This window comes from Eurytemora carolleeae, unplaced genomic scaffold (assembly GCF_000591075.1).
Source record: "Eurytemora carolleeae unplaced genomic scaffold, Eaff_2.0 scaffold39, whole genome shotgun sequence".
Lineage (NCBI taxonomy): Eukaryota > Metazoa > Arthropoda > Copepoda > Calanoida > Temoridae > Eurytemora > Eurytemora carolleeae.
The window spans coordinates 295522-312240 of NW_019396056.1; the positions used below are offsets into that span (position 1 = coordinate 295522).

At 33.5% G+C, this 16719-nt stretch overlaps 2 protein-coding genes across 2 annotated transcripts; both read right to left on the reverse strand.

The window, feature by feature from the left end:
- Positions 1-297: 297 nt before the first annotated feature.
- On the reverse strand, positions 298-10449 carry LOC111707423 (PP2C-like domain-containing protein CG9801). The gene is made up of 23 exons (XM_023480529.1): positions 10325-10449; positions 10056-10138; positions 9520-9644; positions 9198-9284; positions 8805-8871; positions 8365-8504; positions 8176-8244; positions 7787-8066; positions 7371-7444; positions 7226-7309; positions 6606-6781; positions 6344-6417; positions 5388-5468; positions 4496-4666; positions 4172-4278; positions 4031-4112; positions 3856-3966; positions 3357-3426; positions 2750-2814; positions 2560-2673; positions 2254-2401; positions 1401-1531; positions 298-1262 (listed from the first exon to the last, which is right to left on the reverse strand). The coding sequence occupies exons 2-23, from the start codon at positions 10113-10115 to the stop codon at positions 921-923; spliced, it is 2658 nt and encodes an 885-aa protein (XP_023336297.1). The 5' UTR covers positions 10116-10138; positions 10325-10449; the 3' UTR covers positions 298-920.
- A 1386-nt stretch (positions 10450-11835) lies between these two features.
- On the reverse strand, positions 11836-16712 carry LOC111707437 (uncharacterized). Its single transcript, XM_023480553.1, has 4 exons — positions 16304-16712; positions 15536-16208; positions 14118-14463; positions 11836-12113 (listed from the first exon to the last, which is right to left on the reverse strand). The coding sequence occupies exons 1-4, from the start codon at positions 16525-16527 to the stop codon at positions 12076-12078; spliced, it is 1281 nt and encodes a 426-aa protein (XP_023336321.1). The 5' UTR covers positions 16528-16712; the 3' UTR covers positions 11836-12075.
- Positions 16713-16719: the final 7 nt, after the last annotated feature.

Sequence of the window (16719 nt, forward strand, 5' to 3'; positions counted from 1 at the left end):
TGTTGTCTACAATTAGAGACTATTAACATTTTACTTTTAGGCGTATAAACAAATAAAAACAGTCGAAACTTTGTGTGAAAAAGCGCTTATCTAAAAAGCTTTATATTGATATCTAGCTAACATTTATGGATTAAGCACTTATTAATCTATAAATGTTAGCTATCCCTGCTGGATTCGACAGCGGGATATCCAAGAGGAAACAATTTATTCCTTCCGACGAGAAGATACGAGATATCTGCTTGAGTTATGACTTAACTTTAAGTCACTAACCATTCATCAAAGGAGGCACGGTATTAAATTCAAGCCATAAAAACGAGGTTTAAAAAAATAAAGTTACACACATATTTCCATTCATTCATAACTTGAATGTACGAAGAGATCATCTACAACCAGGATTTTTAGACAGCAAAACTAGTAAATGTAAAAGTGTAATTGCATCAGGATTCATGATCATTGCATTGACTATAAAGGATTAAAAATAAAACCTTTTATTTAGAATAGAAAGGCGAGCCGATTTTTCAATTGATCTGATCTGGACAATTATTGTGACAAAATTTGCGAATGTGAAAAAAATAATACGGTGTTGAAAAAAAATGTGCTAGGTTATTTACATGACATTAATTTATAGGTTGTGTATGAAAACGGCCAAAACTGCGTGTAAGTCCCCCCCCCTTTTTATCCTTAAAATTTATTAGCATTTTATTAATCTTCAATAGCGATTTCTAAATTTGAATGTTTTTATGTTTATGTTTTTTCGAAGGAGATATAATGACCTAAAAGTAAAAACAAGGAGCTTTTTTCGATATGGTTCTGTCTGATACTAATTATTCCAACTAGACTATTAAATAGGGACACAGGTGACTCAAAAGCATCCTGGAAAAAATAATTGTCCCTTATAAGATTAAATTTACAAGACTAGTTTAAGAGAAAGGATGTGATCTAGGAGTATGTGTAGGGGTAGCTGCCAGGCTACTGGCTCCACTAGCAAGGGGAGTTGAATCTAACGATATACTAGGAGTTGGGGTTACATCATCCCCTGAATCCGGAGAATCTCGCATTGACAAATCTTCACAGGACGCCCGGGGCGCGAAAACTGCCAGTCCAGGAGTATTTCTACCTACTAGATCCGTCCTGTCCCCCTTGTAGTCGGATAGCTCCTGCGTTCTGTCACCGACCTGGTAGGCACAAATTGTAGCATGATCCAGCTTACCAGGAACCAGGGCTAACTTTTCACAAACCTTCCGACGTCGGAGTTTCTGGTCCTAGAAAAAAAGATGTATATGCAAAAGTGTTTAAGAATAAAAGAATAGATTGTATATGATAAATCTTATCACATTATTAATTAATGAACAATGCAGTGTGGAGGGCGGGTGGGGGATACATAAGGGTATTCTGTGTACCTGCATATCTTGGTCATGTTCCGGATACAATTCCGGATCTTCTAATATTTTCCTCTTTGCTGTAGTGAGCCGTTGACAAAAATCCAACATTCGCTGACACAGCTCAGCAGCACTGTTTACTCTACCACAGCCTTAAATTTATTATTATTATTATTATTATTATTATTATTATTATTATTATTATTATTATCATTATCGCACTTAGGTCCTACTCACCAGGACAGGAAAAAGTTATCCAATGTTAGGGTATAACACTTAAGAATAATGGATTCATAGTGCAAGCAAGACCAACGAACAATGAATATGTTAGGATAAAGCATTACAATTAGGTGACTAAACGTCAAAACACCTGAACCGATCGGGCCCAAATTTTGTGTGGGACCACATATGACCCCAGGGAAGGTTAATAGAATTTTAAAAATTTGCCTCTAAAAAATTACAATTTTCGTAAATTTTGAAAGGAAATTCTTTGTTATAGTTTTATAATATATGAAGAGAAAATGCTCACAAATAGAGCAATTAGAAATGAAATAAAAGATGGACACGAAGCGCCCTGAAAGCCTAGCTTTATGATAGTAAAAATGCTGTTCATAATCTATACAGAATATGCAAGATGTTTCTTTACTTATTTATATAGAAACTATTCAATCTTTACGGCTCAATTTCTAATTTTCTTTATTTATACTTTACGTTCATCTATTTGCCGACCTATTTTGTTCTAAATCGTCCATAGAGATAAGCTAGAAAAATAACGTCGTAGTAAAAGTTGAGTTTTGAGATAATGCAGAGTTTAATTTACTAATACATGTAGATATTCAAAATTTATCACTAGACAATGATTTTAAAAAAAAACCTGAATTAAGTATTGAGTTGGAACCCCAGTCATGGTTAAGAATATCTTCTATCCTCAGCAGCGTCAGTTCGTGTCTCTGGAATCCTTCAACTGTTGGTAAAAAATCTGAGTCAGATACTCGTCTACTCCGGGGTATATTTGGGCCACTCTAGAAACAGCAAAGCTTAAATTTCAAACCTAATAGTTGGATCTCAAGCGTTTATATTGAATTAAAAAATATTTTAGGATAAGTAACAATTCTGTAACTCAAATTCAATTCGGTATTTTGAATGCGGATTATTTTTCTTCTATTAACTGGTTGCTTACCTTGAGTGAGCTAGATCTCTCAGGCTTCTTAGGTATACAAAACTTGCCCACTACAGGGTCAAAATTATCAGATATTCCATCACTAGTTAAAAAGACAATATCCCCAGGAAGAACCTAAAGATAAACTGTATTTTTTCCCTAAATAATTAATAAATAACTAAAAAATAACACCAAGTGAGTAAATATTTACCTCTGTTATACTACAAGTAAGATTTGATAACTCAGGATTCAATCCATCTACAGGACCCAAAGCTCCTATAAAAAAATTAAAATAATCCGGACAATGCATTTAAATTCTTGCTCTTAGTCTACCATTCTACACTAAGCAACATTTGCCAAAGTTTACAAAATTTTTATGGCTGAAGGACTTGGAAATTATGTTGCTTCTAACCCCTTGTTTTGAGCATTATTGCAATTCTGTGACAAATAATAAAATTTGGATTCATTAGAATGGCACTTTTTAATAAAAAAAACTTTTTAAATATAAAATAAATATTTAGTTTATGGAACAGAAAAAAAACATTTCTTTATTTAAGCCAGGTTTTTCATCATATTTTACAGATCACTGAAAATAAAAGATTAATGTTAGATAACAAGTCGATATGTCAAACCCCTTCTTCTCCAAAACGGCTACTCATCAGATTTGTCTAAAACCTGTTTTGAAATCAGCTAACCCTATATTTTCCATTTCCAAGAAAACTGTCGGGGCAATTTTTAATAAAAGCTAAAACCTAAACTTGTCATGTGTGCCCGGAAACCTCTGCAGAAGAGAAGTGAATATTTTTACAATTACTTACCTAATGCATCTCTCATATCTCTGTTTGCCGTTATATCATGACTACCTTGGGTAACCTCTCGAACCTCCCCCTTTACAAAACACAGATATTATTAGTCAATGAATTGAATCATAAATATCAAATATTTACGTGCTGTTAAGCACATTTAAACAAAAAAAATCTTTAATTTGTATGAATAATAAAAGGTAGAAATTATCTCTTAACTTTTCTTCAAAAAAAAAACCCTTCATCTTTTCTGTTTTAAATAAACAATGACATGGCAATTAAATCACACATAAGGTATTCTTTTATAATTTTTAAGTTTTTTCAAAGCTTTGTCAGCTGGGGTTCTTTAGGTTTTAGGTGTTAGTTTGTACTGAAGGTAATTTTATTTAACGGTAAGAAATCTAAACCTTATAGGAATTTAAACCCATGCATCACGATGGCGGTCTGGGGATTCAACATTGGGGATCTTTTCAAGATCAATTCTTTATTATTTATATAAAATGTACAAACGAACATTTGAGTAGACGTAGGCCAAGCTATCCCCAACATTGCATACACAAAAATGGAACCGGTTTCCCTCTGTGGGCAGTAGAATTGCTGCTGTCAGGGTAGTTAACATTGCATCCTAGAACAAAACATTCACATTCAAAATCAAAAAAAAATAATATCATGGACAATTCAGCTACTACCTGTTCTAGAATTAAACAATGAGCTGCGTGGAAGCTTCTCAGTAAAATTTGAAAAACATCCTGGGTGCTTAGACTACGGCTTCTGAAAAAAACGTCCAGTAAAATGTTTTCTAACATACATGGTTATTTCTAAAACCCAACCTGGTAACTCCGAATAATGCTGTGTTCAGGTATTCCATAGCTCCGTAAACTGCTGCACGGGATGCAAGAGCAGCTTTAGGTCCCCAGTTAACCCCGTCCCCTAGAACCTATAGAGTACAGTATTTATTTTTAAGCACGAATTCTATGAGGCTGTGAGATACACAATTAGTATCATAAGTAAATTCTGATACTTAAAATTTGTTTTTAAAAAGCTTATTTGTACACGTTATTAATTTAAGTTATCATTAATCAAAAGTTTTCACAAAAAAATCGAATTTCTGGAAATTTAACAACAAAAAAGCCATGAACGTTGGGCATACTAACCAAAATTGCTGAATTTTTCCTGGCCACCACAGCGAATGTATCAGCGATAGGGTGTCCAGCCTGCTCATTAGTTGCAGGGTTGCGTTCGTACAAACTATCCGATACGCCGTAAGCGGAACCATTAGGACGGTTCCAGTGTCTGACTCCAGCTATACTTGTTGATATGTCATCCTTAATGTTAAATGTTGTTTCATGCTGTAAATTTTTAGCGCAATAATTTTTAGCATAAATGAAAAGTATTAAAATAGTTCAGTTTAAAACAGTCATTTTGGACATTTTTTGTTTAAGTGTAAAATCGTAAAATCCTCAGTTCAACCTGGCATAATATTTGACATTTTGCAATATCTCCGCAAATAATGACAGTAGACGGTGCTAATTTTTCAAGTACACTAGTCTTTTGACACAGGAACCATCTATTAAAATGATATTTTCAATGTCTTCGGTCGGAAACTAATTATGAGAACCCATTTAAACTAATTAACAAATGAAAAACCCCAAAGTCTCAATTTTTCCTTTATATTAGCAGAAGCTCCAAACTCATAGATGTTACTTCTACTTCCTAATGAACACCACTTTTCACTAATCACCATTGCAATGAATTAAAAATTACTTATATATGGAAAATGGCCGCAAAAAAATGAATTTTTATTTTTATATTTGTAATTTTATGATAAATATTCGTATATTTAATGACGTTTAAAGATTTTTTTAAAGTTTAAAAATTACACTGAAAGTTTGACTGTGAAAGCTAGTAATATGTATTAATGAAAAATTAAGTACGCTGGGTCTAAGGAGGGGGCACTGGGGCACTCTATAATGTCCCTGCTAGAAACGATAATGTGACTGAAAAAAGACAGTTTTCTTCACTTATTTTTGGTTTTTAAATATTTACCTTGAGATCAAGCGCAAGCTTTGCTAAAATATCTTTATGCTGTTCCAATTGAGTATTCTGCGAACAAATATTGCTTTCAACCTAGGAAAATAAAGATAAAAGTGCGAATAAATATAAAATAAACATGAGACTAAAAAGAAATGCCACATATTCACCATCCAAGCACTCTCTTCCATAGAGAATGTTGAAACCTCTCATATCTTTAGTAAACTCGCAGAACTTCCTTGCTTTTGGGGGAATAGAAGAATGGGGGATTGGGGGAAAGCGATATAAAACAATTTATTTACAGTACTTGGATGAACTTAGATATTAGTGAAGAGTGATATACATTTATTTCGTTTTATTTTAATAAATAAATAAATTTAAGTTTAACTTTACTCAATGACCTACCGATTCAGAATGAACATGAAATGGAATCCATGTAAAATACTATTTTAATTTTCTACAGTTTTCTCTTTATAGAACTCTAAAATGTGATTTCCAAGAGTTCTGATTTTTTTGTAGGTAATCTACTTCTATACTGTCCCTGTCTGTCTGTCTGTCTGTCTGTCTGTCTGTCTGTCTGTCTGTCTGTCTGTCTGTCTGTCTGTCTGTCTGTCTCTCTGTCTCTCTGTTAGTTTGTTTAATTGGTATCTAACAAAAGTCAAAACGTTTGAACTGATCCGGCCTAAATCTTTTGTGTAGCCTCAAATGGCCCCCAGACCCAAAGAAGGTTTAAATATTGTCAGAATTATAAAAATTTTCTATAGAAATTTAATTAAGAAGTAAAAATGCCGCAGATAGAGCAACCATTAAATGTAAGAATCCAAGATGGGCGCGAAGCGCGCTGGAAGCCTTGTAGGCAAAGTTTTAATTGATCTTTGGATCTTAATCAAGGTGAAGAGTTAAAAGATGATTTTAGCAGAAGAATAACTTTTTCATGCTTGGCAGGCCAAGAAATTGAAGAATCCATATACCTTTGTAGATTGTAGCTCCGGGTAGTCCTTGTTTATTTTTGAACAGTTTTCTTTCCGACTAGATACCAGATCACCTTGATAAATATCGTGAGCTCTACAATTAATACAGCATCACTGAGTTGATAAGTAAAAAAATCTTATTCCTATCGAAAAAAATCGTATGCTGCCCCTATTTACAATAGAAAAAAGTTAAAAATGTCACCGTTTTAAATTATCTAAAATTCTTGTCTACTTTTATTTTCGTTTTCCAGTAAAATAATACCTGTACTACTGATTGAAGACCTATTTGTAGTATGATTAAATCTTGACTTGTCCTCTTGACTTGGAGATATATTAGATTTCTCAAAATTAATCCTAGAACTCGGATTGTACATTTTAGTGGCTGTGGTAGATTCATTTTCATTATGATGTGAACTCGATTCCAAATCTGTCTGCGAACTAAGAGAACGTGTTGCACTGATTGTATGAAGTTTAACTGTGCTGGACAGGCATATAAATATTCTAAATGCTAGGATCTAAATATGTTTACCTAAAAGTGATGGTTTATTTTCCTATCATATTTAGTTTTGTGAGATGTTGTAAAAATTCGAAGCATATTGGCATTGCTACGCTTGTCCATTATTCATTGGCAGGAACAAAATTAAGAAGAAAAGAAAAATAGTAGTTTTCCGCGATAAATTTTAAAACTCGTACAATCTGTACATTTTCACTACCCTGCAAACGAGGTGAAAAGGGAGAAATGAAAAGAAAGAAATAAACTCATAAAGACAACATTTGTCAGTGTTTCCTGCTTCAATTCAAGATTACGAAGAGAAACTATTATGTACTATCTATTAAGAAATATTTTCAGCAGTTTTATTGTTTGAGATTATCAGCACGTTCCTGAAGGAAATAGTCGAGGGCGCAAGATTAAGAAAGTTGGGCCTTGGTGCAGATCTTAGCGGAGAACTTATCGTTACCCTTCTTCTGGATACAAATCACAAATTATTATTCAAAATCAAATTGAATTCGGAACTGACTAACTAACCTCTCCGGGGTAATTTCTGATGGTTGAATACTTCTCACAGGGAGATATCCGTCCTCAGTCTCAATCAAATCCAACTAGTTATAATAAGAAATGTCAATGCTGACAAGTTCTTTAAATCTAAATCTTTAAACTTAAACGAAGAAAGAAGAGTGGACTGGAAGTAATTATATTTTGAGCTGATATGTTCAATATCATTTAAGGGGAGGGGGGGTGACTTTTCTGCCAAATTGCCTCTCTGCTTTTGGTACTGTTTCCCCAAAATAAATACCCATGAAAACTTATGAGAAATGTAAACACAAAAAAAAGTACTGATGAACTGACGACCTTTACTCAATTCTCATTTTATAATTCATTAACACTTCTTTTTCAAGAGGAGAAATTTAAAATTGAATTAATTGAGTTTACTATTCACTCACATGGTCGTCTACATCGATAGCATCACTAGTTTGGAAGAGTGGTGAACTAACGTCTTCACAGGAAGACGTGGATCCTATGGTTGATGAAAGAGATCCACGAGCAGGGGTTGAACAAGACTGAGTTACTGAAGTGTGTTTCCGATATAAATCTGTTGAACTAGAACAATGGGAAATTGAACCTCGAACTATACTAGTAATTCCTTCATGGCTAGCTCCAACAGGGAAAATTTCTCCTGTAGATGAATTAGGAGAAGGTGCAGATCTTTGTGAAGAATCCACTCTGGACAATCAAATTCATGGTAATACTTGTAATTTTGAATGAAAATATTAGAATTCGATTTAAATAATCATTTTTAAGAAAAAAAAACTCCATACAAATATGATCATTCCTGTATATTCTGTCCATCACCCTGATTGTCATAATGGAGTTGTCAATAAAATGTGGAGACTTTAACACCCTGGTACGGTATCGAACTGAATGATTAATTATGCTACTAGACTGGGAAATGTTAAATTAAAATAATTTCAAATGTCACTCGCTAAGTTAAATTGTGTTATCTATAGTTTCGATAAGATGCCTAATGGTATCAATGTCCTCTGCACTCTCTGTTCTATCCACTCCAGTAGAAACCCTTTCTGAAGAATTCAATTCAAAGCTCTGCACCATTTCAGCAGCAATACTGGCGCGTCTAGAAGCTGTTTTACTAATACGGCCATCCTGAACCAAATATTGTCTTATTAAATTGTTGGTATTCAACAGTTTTTCACAATCACTTTCTTAATTTTTTTCAGGGGTGTATATTTTACAGAATTACCAAAAATGAATTTTATGATTTGGGGAGACAAAAAGGAAAAAATGAAATAAAAAATCAACTATTTTCAAATCAAATCTTGATTTCTTCGTGCTTGTAAATAATAGCTGACATTCTTATACTTTTCATCCTGCCAAATTATTTTATTATGTTTGATACCATTAAACTGTTTTTATTAATTCTACTTAGCAAGAAATATCACTTACCTCAATATCTATATAATCGACATCACCAGGGGCAGAAAGTTTCTCCTTCTCATTTTCATCTTTACTTCTTAAAATTATAATATTTGATTGAATTTGGTTTTAATTCATTACTTAATAATTAAAAATAAGAATGAAAACAACAAAGCTCTTGGGATCCGAGCTTTCAGGTATTACAAAATACCTCCAGTCATCCATAAAATTTAAGAAATGAACTGATTTTTCCTCATTAAAATCAGAAAAATTAACGACACAAAAATTAAACGGAATTGATTTTTTTTTTCTTAAAAGAGCGGATAGGAAAAACGTAGGTGATTAAAATGAAAGGTTTAGGGCATAAAAAAATTATAAAGAAATGAGGAACGTGATTTTGCACGACTATAATGATCAGTGTACCTGGAAATGCATGTTAACCCTCCTTCAGGGCCAGTAAAAGCAGCGAACACTTCAGGTTGAAGATAGCCCAATGCGTACACCGGCAAACTAAAAGTGAGAAACTGAATTAGAGGCTACGGGTTTTCTAGGGCACGGTTTTACATTTTCTGAAGAATTTTCTATCAAAAAGGTTTTATCTAATAACGGGGATGATTTTGCACCTAACTAGCAAGAATAAATGTTCTACAAATTATACTATGCGGGTATCTGTAGATGTTTTGATCAAGCCGATGAATACCATCCACATTTCATTCTTCATTTTTTTTAACTATTGTGTAACTACCTGTGTCCAGTTTTAGCATGATGTATATCCGGTTGTTTAGGTCTACTTTCGCCCGCTAGGTACCGCTGGATAAAACACTTCTCATACTGAGGCGGAGGAGATACAGGAGCAGTCCGATTTCCGCTCTGATGATGTTTATAAATAATAAGAAATAAGTTTGGTAAATAAATTAGCTAGATACGCGTGTGAGTGAAAGGGGGAGATTAAAATATTCGATTTAAAAGAAAAGTATATATTTATTGTTACATGTTCAATATCTCATACTTTTGGATTATAAATGATATTTAGGAATTCCGAAATGGATATATCTAGGAGCCTAACGAGAAAAGTTGGGCAACCGATATTTCGTCCCATCTATGGAAATCATAAATACCATTTATAATCCAAAAAGTATTAGAAATTGAACATGCAACAATATTGATATACTTTTCTTTTAAAGCGTGCAAAATAACAATACAAAATCGTTTTTCTCTCAATTCCTTGCGTAAACTTCATTACCATAGTTAGCCACCGGTGTTTAATCAGATTTCACCTACCTGAGAAGGACCGGATATCTGTCTAATAAACCCTGTAACCCTCTTCTTTATAGAGGGCATAATGAACACCAGTTACATCGTATCTATAAGTTTTAAAATTTTCATTTCATTTAATGAACACAAGAAGTGTAGTTAACTAAAACCCGATTGGGTCCGTTCTAGAGAACGATTTTTGGACCCCACCGAAAATTGAAAAATAGGAAGGACCCGAAATTTGGAGGTTTTCTTTCAATTCCGAATGTGCACATACATCTATTTTTTTGTATTACCTACTTGGGCTCTGTCCTAGTGAACGAGTTTTAACAGGCACCTTGATTGATAAACGTTTATTTCTTTATACCTAATTACTGGTATCTTAAATCTTAACAGGCTCAGAATGTTTAAATCTTATTTTAAAAATCCAAAGGCAATACCCATGTAATGTTGCCGCACTTAATTTGGTAAAAACCAAGGCAAATATAAATCGTCTTTGCTGAGACAAATTACGGTGTCACGTTAAATAAGGCCACACCGGGCGTTATATTTGGTCCGGGTGTTACATGTGAAATCCATGTACAAAATTGATAGGAGGGGGAAGGGGGGATGTAACGCTACACCGGGTGCAATACAAAGACGACCTAAGCAAAAACGATATATGTACAGTGTCCCATATCATATTAGATTATCTCCTTAAAAGCTTTAACGCTAAAATAAAACCTTAATACTCGAAAAAACTAGTCATTTCTGCAAGAAAATTCTTATATTAGCCTTATTTCATTTTTCAAAATGATTCTCTTTTCTTAAATTTTCTGATTAGTCCCGAAAATTGTAATTTAATGCCAATGGAAATGGAAATATATTTTTTATAGAGTAATATATCTGCAGAGTAAAAAAATTTAAGTGCAGCTCTTTAAGTAGAAACAGTTTTACATAATATAATATATAGTAGTTTTCTGTTTTGAGCACATTATAAAATACTCATTTATAATGCTTATATTTCTTTTAAAAAATTTGCAGAGGCTACGCCCACCTACACCCCCTCTCGCTCACTACGTTTCGCTCGGTACTATATCTTATTATTCACACTTTGACCCCCCTTTTTAAAAAGCTGGATTCGCCCCTGTGAACTATTGTTCATTTTAACTACCGATAATGAGGTCATTTCCTGTAGTTCAAGCAACACATTATTTACTCAATTAAACTATCTTACATAAAATATACACTATACAGTTTAAATTTTTTGAAATTTATGAAAATGGTAATGTTACATACGCGTCTATATGCAACATCCCCCCTACTGAACTTCCGAGCTACTGCAATATCGGACCTATTTATCGGACCTGTTTATTTTAGTATAATTTGAGGGTTAGGTTAGGTTAAGACAAGTTCTGGGCCGAGCGCTGCGGCTAGAACAGGCTAGGGGTCCGAGTACCGCGGCTATAGGACAGGCTAGAGGGCCGGGCACTGCTCTAGCAGCTGTAAAACCATGTGATAGTAGGTCGGATGTGGCGGCCATCATGATCAATAATATCCATGTGATACAGAAGGACAGACCTACAATTTCAACAATTTTCAACAAAATTAGTTATATTAAGGGTTAGGTTAAAAATAAACAGCTGTCATAGGTCAGATATTGTGGTAGGTCAGAAAGTTAGTTGGTCAGAAGATCAGTAGAGGGAATATGTCGCACATATTAGACCATTAATCCCGTTGCGATGTAATATTACCCGGGCAAATGAATTGCAGTTCTTACGATGTAAATAGTATAAATTGTATTATCCCACTATATGTTTATTGAATAATGATTTACCATTTTATTGTTCATTCTTACTAAAATATGTTCAGTTCTTCTATAACTCATTGTTATAATTTGGTCATAAATGGGCAAAATGGTCAATAATAAATTTTGAGATTTTAGTATACATGTGCCTTTACAAATTCACAAAGCTTCCATTGTGCATTGTGCAGTACAATTTACTTACACTTCTATAATTATGAATAAAAGGAAATGACCAAAAAAAAGATGTATGTTTTCAGTCACTTAAGCATCAATGTTTTTCTCTCCCGAAAATCTGGGGTCTGAAATTAAAATATTATAAATGGGTGCAGTTTTTAAAATAATAATTTTTAACGGTGTTGGGTATTTTTAATGGCATTTTCCAAGGGCAACTTCTCAAATTGGACAATTTCCAGTGAGGCGACTTTACGATTGTAAATTTTACTGGATCAAAATAAAAAAAGACAAGGAAATGACAATTTTTTTATGTAAAGTTACTTTTAAGAACATAATATTCTGAATCAAATCCACTTTCTCTCAAAATTAGAAATAAATTTTGCAGGATCAGTTTCCAGTTGGCTGCATACTCTTGTTTCTATAATGGGAAAAATGTGTGTATTAAATTTAACAAATTAATTAAGATTAATGTAATCTTGTACATATCAATGGTTAGGTAAGGCCTTCTGAGACGCCGATAATATAGGTTAAAGGTAGGGGATAGTTTCTAATTTTCATTTGTGAAATTGAACATTCAGGAAGTTGTCATTTGGAAACTCTGCCAAATTGGGTCATTCCTTATCAAGTCAGCCACCCCATGGAAGTCAATGTCATGGATTTTCTTCAAAGGGGATGGTGGAGTTGGCACATTTGATGTAGGGGGGGGGGGCCCTGCCTTCATTTTTGGTTCAAATCTTCCAATTTTTTGGGTGCACGCCTAATTAGTGATCGAAATTCCTAAAATAAAATAAAATTGAATTTTAATGACCTCTAATGACCTCTAATGACCTCTAATGACCTCCAGAAATAGAAAATATTTCAACTATGGCTTTATGCACATCAAACGAAAGCTAGGGACCCAGGNAACCAAAAATGAAGGCAGGCCCCCCCCCCCCTACATCAAATGTGCCAACTCCACCATCCCCTTTTAGTTATGGTTTTTTAAAGTTCCGGCCCGACCTTGCATGTTTTAATTAGCAATAACTTTTTTGTTGTTTAAGATATCAAGCAATTTTAAAGGCCATTTTATACTCGAATTGCCAAAAGATTACATCTTAGTATAAGATTTATTTTACTTGTAGCATATGCTCAGAGATGTTATTTATACTTTTTTACCTTGATTTTTTTATGAGAGTATCCTCCAATTTTCGCAACACTTTTTTAGAGATTTCTTATTATGTATTTAATGATGCAAAGTTTCATTTTTGAAATTTACTTCATGTTGGAGCTTGAGCTTTATCTATATATAAATTTAGCTTGTCTGGGTGGGTGTTTGTTTGTTTGTCTGTTTATTTGTATCCAGTAAACGTCAAAACGGCTGAACCGATCGGGCCCAAATTTTGTGTGGGACCTCACGTGACCCCAGGGAAGATTTATGAATGATCAAAATTTTAAAAATTTGTGTTTCAAAGATTTTTATTTTTGTAAAATTTTCAAAAATGCTAGAAAAAATATTATATTATTTGTTTTATGCTGTACAAAGAGATGATGCTTACAGATAAAGCCACAATTAAAAGTTGAAATAGAAGATGGGCGCGAAGCGCCCTAAAAGCCTTGTAACCTTAATCTATAGATAAATTTGGCTCGTCTGTCTGTTTGTTTGTATCCAATAAATCTATTACAATTTAAATAAATAATTCTATTTACAATTTAAATAGAAGATGGGCGCGAAGCGCCCTAAAAGCCCAGTTTTAGTAAATTTTTCGAAAATATTTTACTGCAGTCGTCTCTCTTGTAATAAAAGTTGTCTTTCTTGTTAGAAAAGTTGTCTGTGCTAAGGCAAATTTTCAAAACTAGGTTTAACCGTTTTGACGTTTTGACAGACAAGCCAAATTTATATATAGAAGCATCCTAAAATTAAGATTAAAAAGCTTTATAGCTCCTTCAACAACTAAATTTTGAAAAAATGAATTTTTGAACAACCATTAAATTTTTGATTTGATGTTTCCTCATAATATGCAAGCTGTGCGCAGTATTGACTCCATGATTATCCAAAAACTGGCTGAGTTCATAAATAATGACCCAATTGGGAAATTTAAAATGTTAGAAGACGCCGCTACTTGGTAAAAACCAAAAATTACAAAAATTACCTTCTGGATTTATAAATTTGTTGACGAAGTCCTCATCGTCCAATTTTCTTTTCTTTACAGTTTTTCCACTTATATCAGTGCTTTTATAAACTAGACTTTGATCTTTTTTAACAGTCAGGTCAGCTTCAAGGTTATACGAATTGAATATCGTTTGTTCGTGAAAGCATGGATCAGAATTATTTTTACCAGTTGCAGCTTCTGTTTCCGAATCCCAGTTGATCTTTCGTTTACAAAAACTCGTAGTGTTGCTTTCTCCTGAGTTTTTACCCTCCTTCCCCCAAAACCTTTCAGATGGACAGAAAACTTGCAGCTCAACCATATGAGTATCGTTTGATAAATTAGAGACCTACAAAGATATTTAAACGATTAACATTATAATTGACTTCGTTCTTTAGAGCAATTCTACATTGTTATTAATGCGTAAAACGATTGTTGTTTTGGCTTCAACTTTAAGAAAAAAGAAAGTACAAATAAAAATCTTCTTATGAACTCTAAGTTCTATAAACATTTCGAACGTTTAATTTTACTTCGTTTAGACTTATATCTTCTGTTAAAGTCAACATCTAGCATAATTTCACAAAAGCAAACTTGTAGAAATTATCATTTTGAGCCAGCTTTGCCTGGAAACTTTAACAACTTTCTCCATAAAAGCAAATTTGCCCAACATATAAAAATAAAACAAAATAAATTACATTTCCGTGTTTATACAGAGTTCACCAATAAAAATTTGAGGCAAATTGGTCCACAGGAATATGAGTTATGATTGAGGATACAAACAAACGTACAAACAGAGATTACTGTAGCGATTTCCTGTATTATCTAAAGCTGCAATGTTTGTGTACTATGTATGCATGTACAGTAAGACCCACTCAAGTGCGTCCTTATTAGTGTGTCCACTGTAGTTCAGTTCATTGTTGGAAGCACTTATGATATTATGATATTGTGATATTATGATATTATGATATTATGATATTATGAGATATTGTGATATGATATTATGAAATATCCATATCTTTATAAAGTAGTAATCTCTGTTTATCTAGCTGTATGGCCGGATGTCCGATCATTTAACTCAGAAACCCCTTGTTTGACTGATCAATACTTCTAAGATGAGTGGATCGACTTTTACAGGAAAAGCTACAGGCAAAGCTGGGTTAACCCAAGCTAAATACAGAGATAACCAAAAAACTCTGAATTAGAAAGACGACTTTTATAATAATTTTATGATTTTGAAAAGTTTAATGAGCGCGAGACACAGCAATACTGGAGTGTAAACAGACCCATTTCCCTTAATTACTGATTTAATAAGTGTCTAGTAAAACTATTTGTTTGTAACAAGATTTCAGAATTGACATAATGGGGTCATTGACTTTTCCATTGTATTTTGATAATCACTGAATAATACATATTACACACACCTGACCCTCATACTGTGGCCCATTTAAAGAGGGAGGGGGGCAACTGTTTTCTTCCGTCCAATCAGTTTGATCAGTCAAAGAGTTCCCTACCGTCTTATTAAATGAACCATTCCCTTCCACCTTGTCAGGGTAACCAGATGGGCTCTTTTCTTTCATCTGGTCAAGGTGATCAGTTGGTCCCTTTTCTTTTATCTTATCTGGGTAAGCAGCTGAACCATTCCCTACCCCTGCCATCTTGCCGCGGTGATTAGTTGACCCAATTTCTATCATATAATCAGAGTAGACCGTTAAACCATTCAGTTCCATCTTATCCTGTTGATTACTAAAACCTTCTTCTTCCATCTTATCAGGGTAATAAGTTGATCCATTTTCTTCAATCTTATCAGGGTGATCAGCTGAACCATCTGTTTCTGCCTGTGCATGAGGATGAAAAAACTTTGGATGATCTTTATGCAAGGAGAAACCAAGATCTTCTGAACTGGCCTTTTTTGTCTGACATTGTTGAGGATTCTTGTGTTTAGAATATGGTGTATGCTGTGTTTGAGTAAACTGGTGTTCAGTCGGTAGTTGCATCATCGAGATCTTTTTTACTAGATAGTTTTCAAGATTAGTTTTTTCAAACCACTCACGTTGAAGACGGTTTTTCAGTCCAATAATTTTTCTGTTCATCTCTCTAAATAAAATATAAGAAAATTGAATATAAAATACAACATGCGATACATGTATTGGTGTTGTAAACAATTGTTACTTACAATTACAATTACTTACAATTTTTCTTCTCTCGACTTCTTCTTCAGTGATTCGATTTTCTCAATCATTGCCTTTTTTCCAGTTTCTAAAACCCATACTTCTAAACTCAGTCGTGTCAATTCCTCATTACGAAGCTTTAAAGTGTTGTTTAAGTCTTCAATAATAAAATCTCTCTGCGCCAAGGAATCTTGAATAAGTTGAACTTCTCCCATATTAATGTCTGTAAATAGATTACAACGCATGCTGAATTGAATATTCTTCTAATACATTAATGCAACCAAAAAGTTTATTCTAGGAAAAATCAAAGTAACCCATAGGCAAATGAAATTTAAAGATGATTTTAATATATTTAGTTGTCGGTCAATGCCAATTTGCAAGGGGGAAATGTTTTAATCATGAGTCATAAATGTTGTATACTTGTGTTTCTTTTCCAT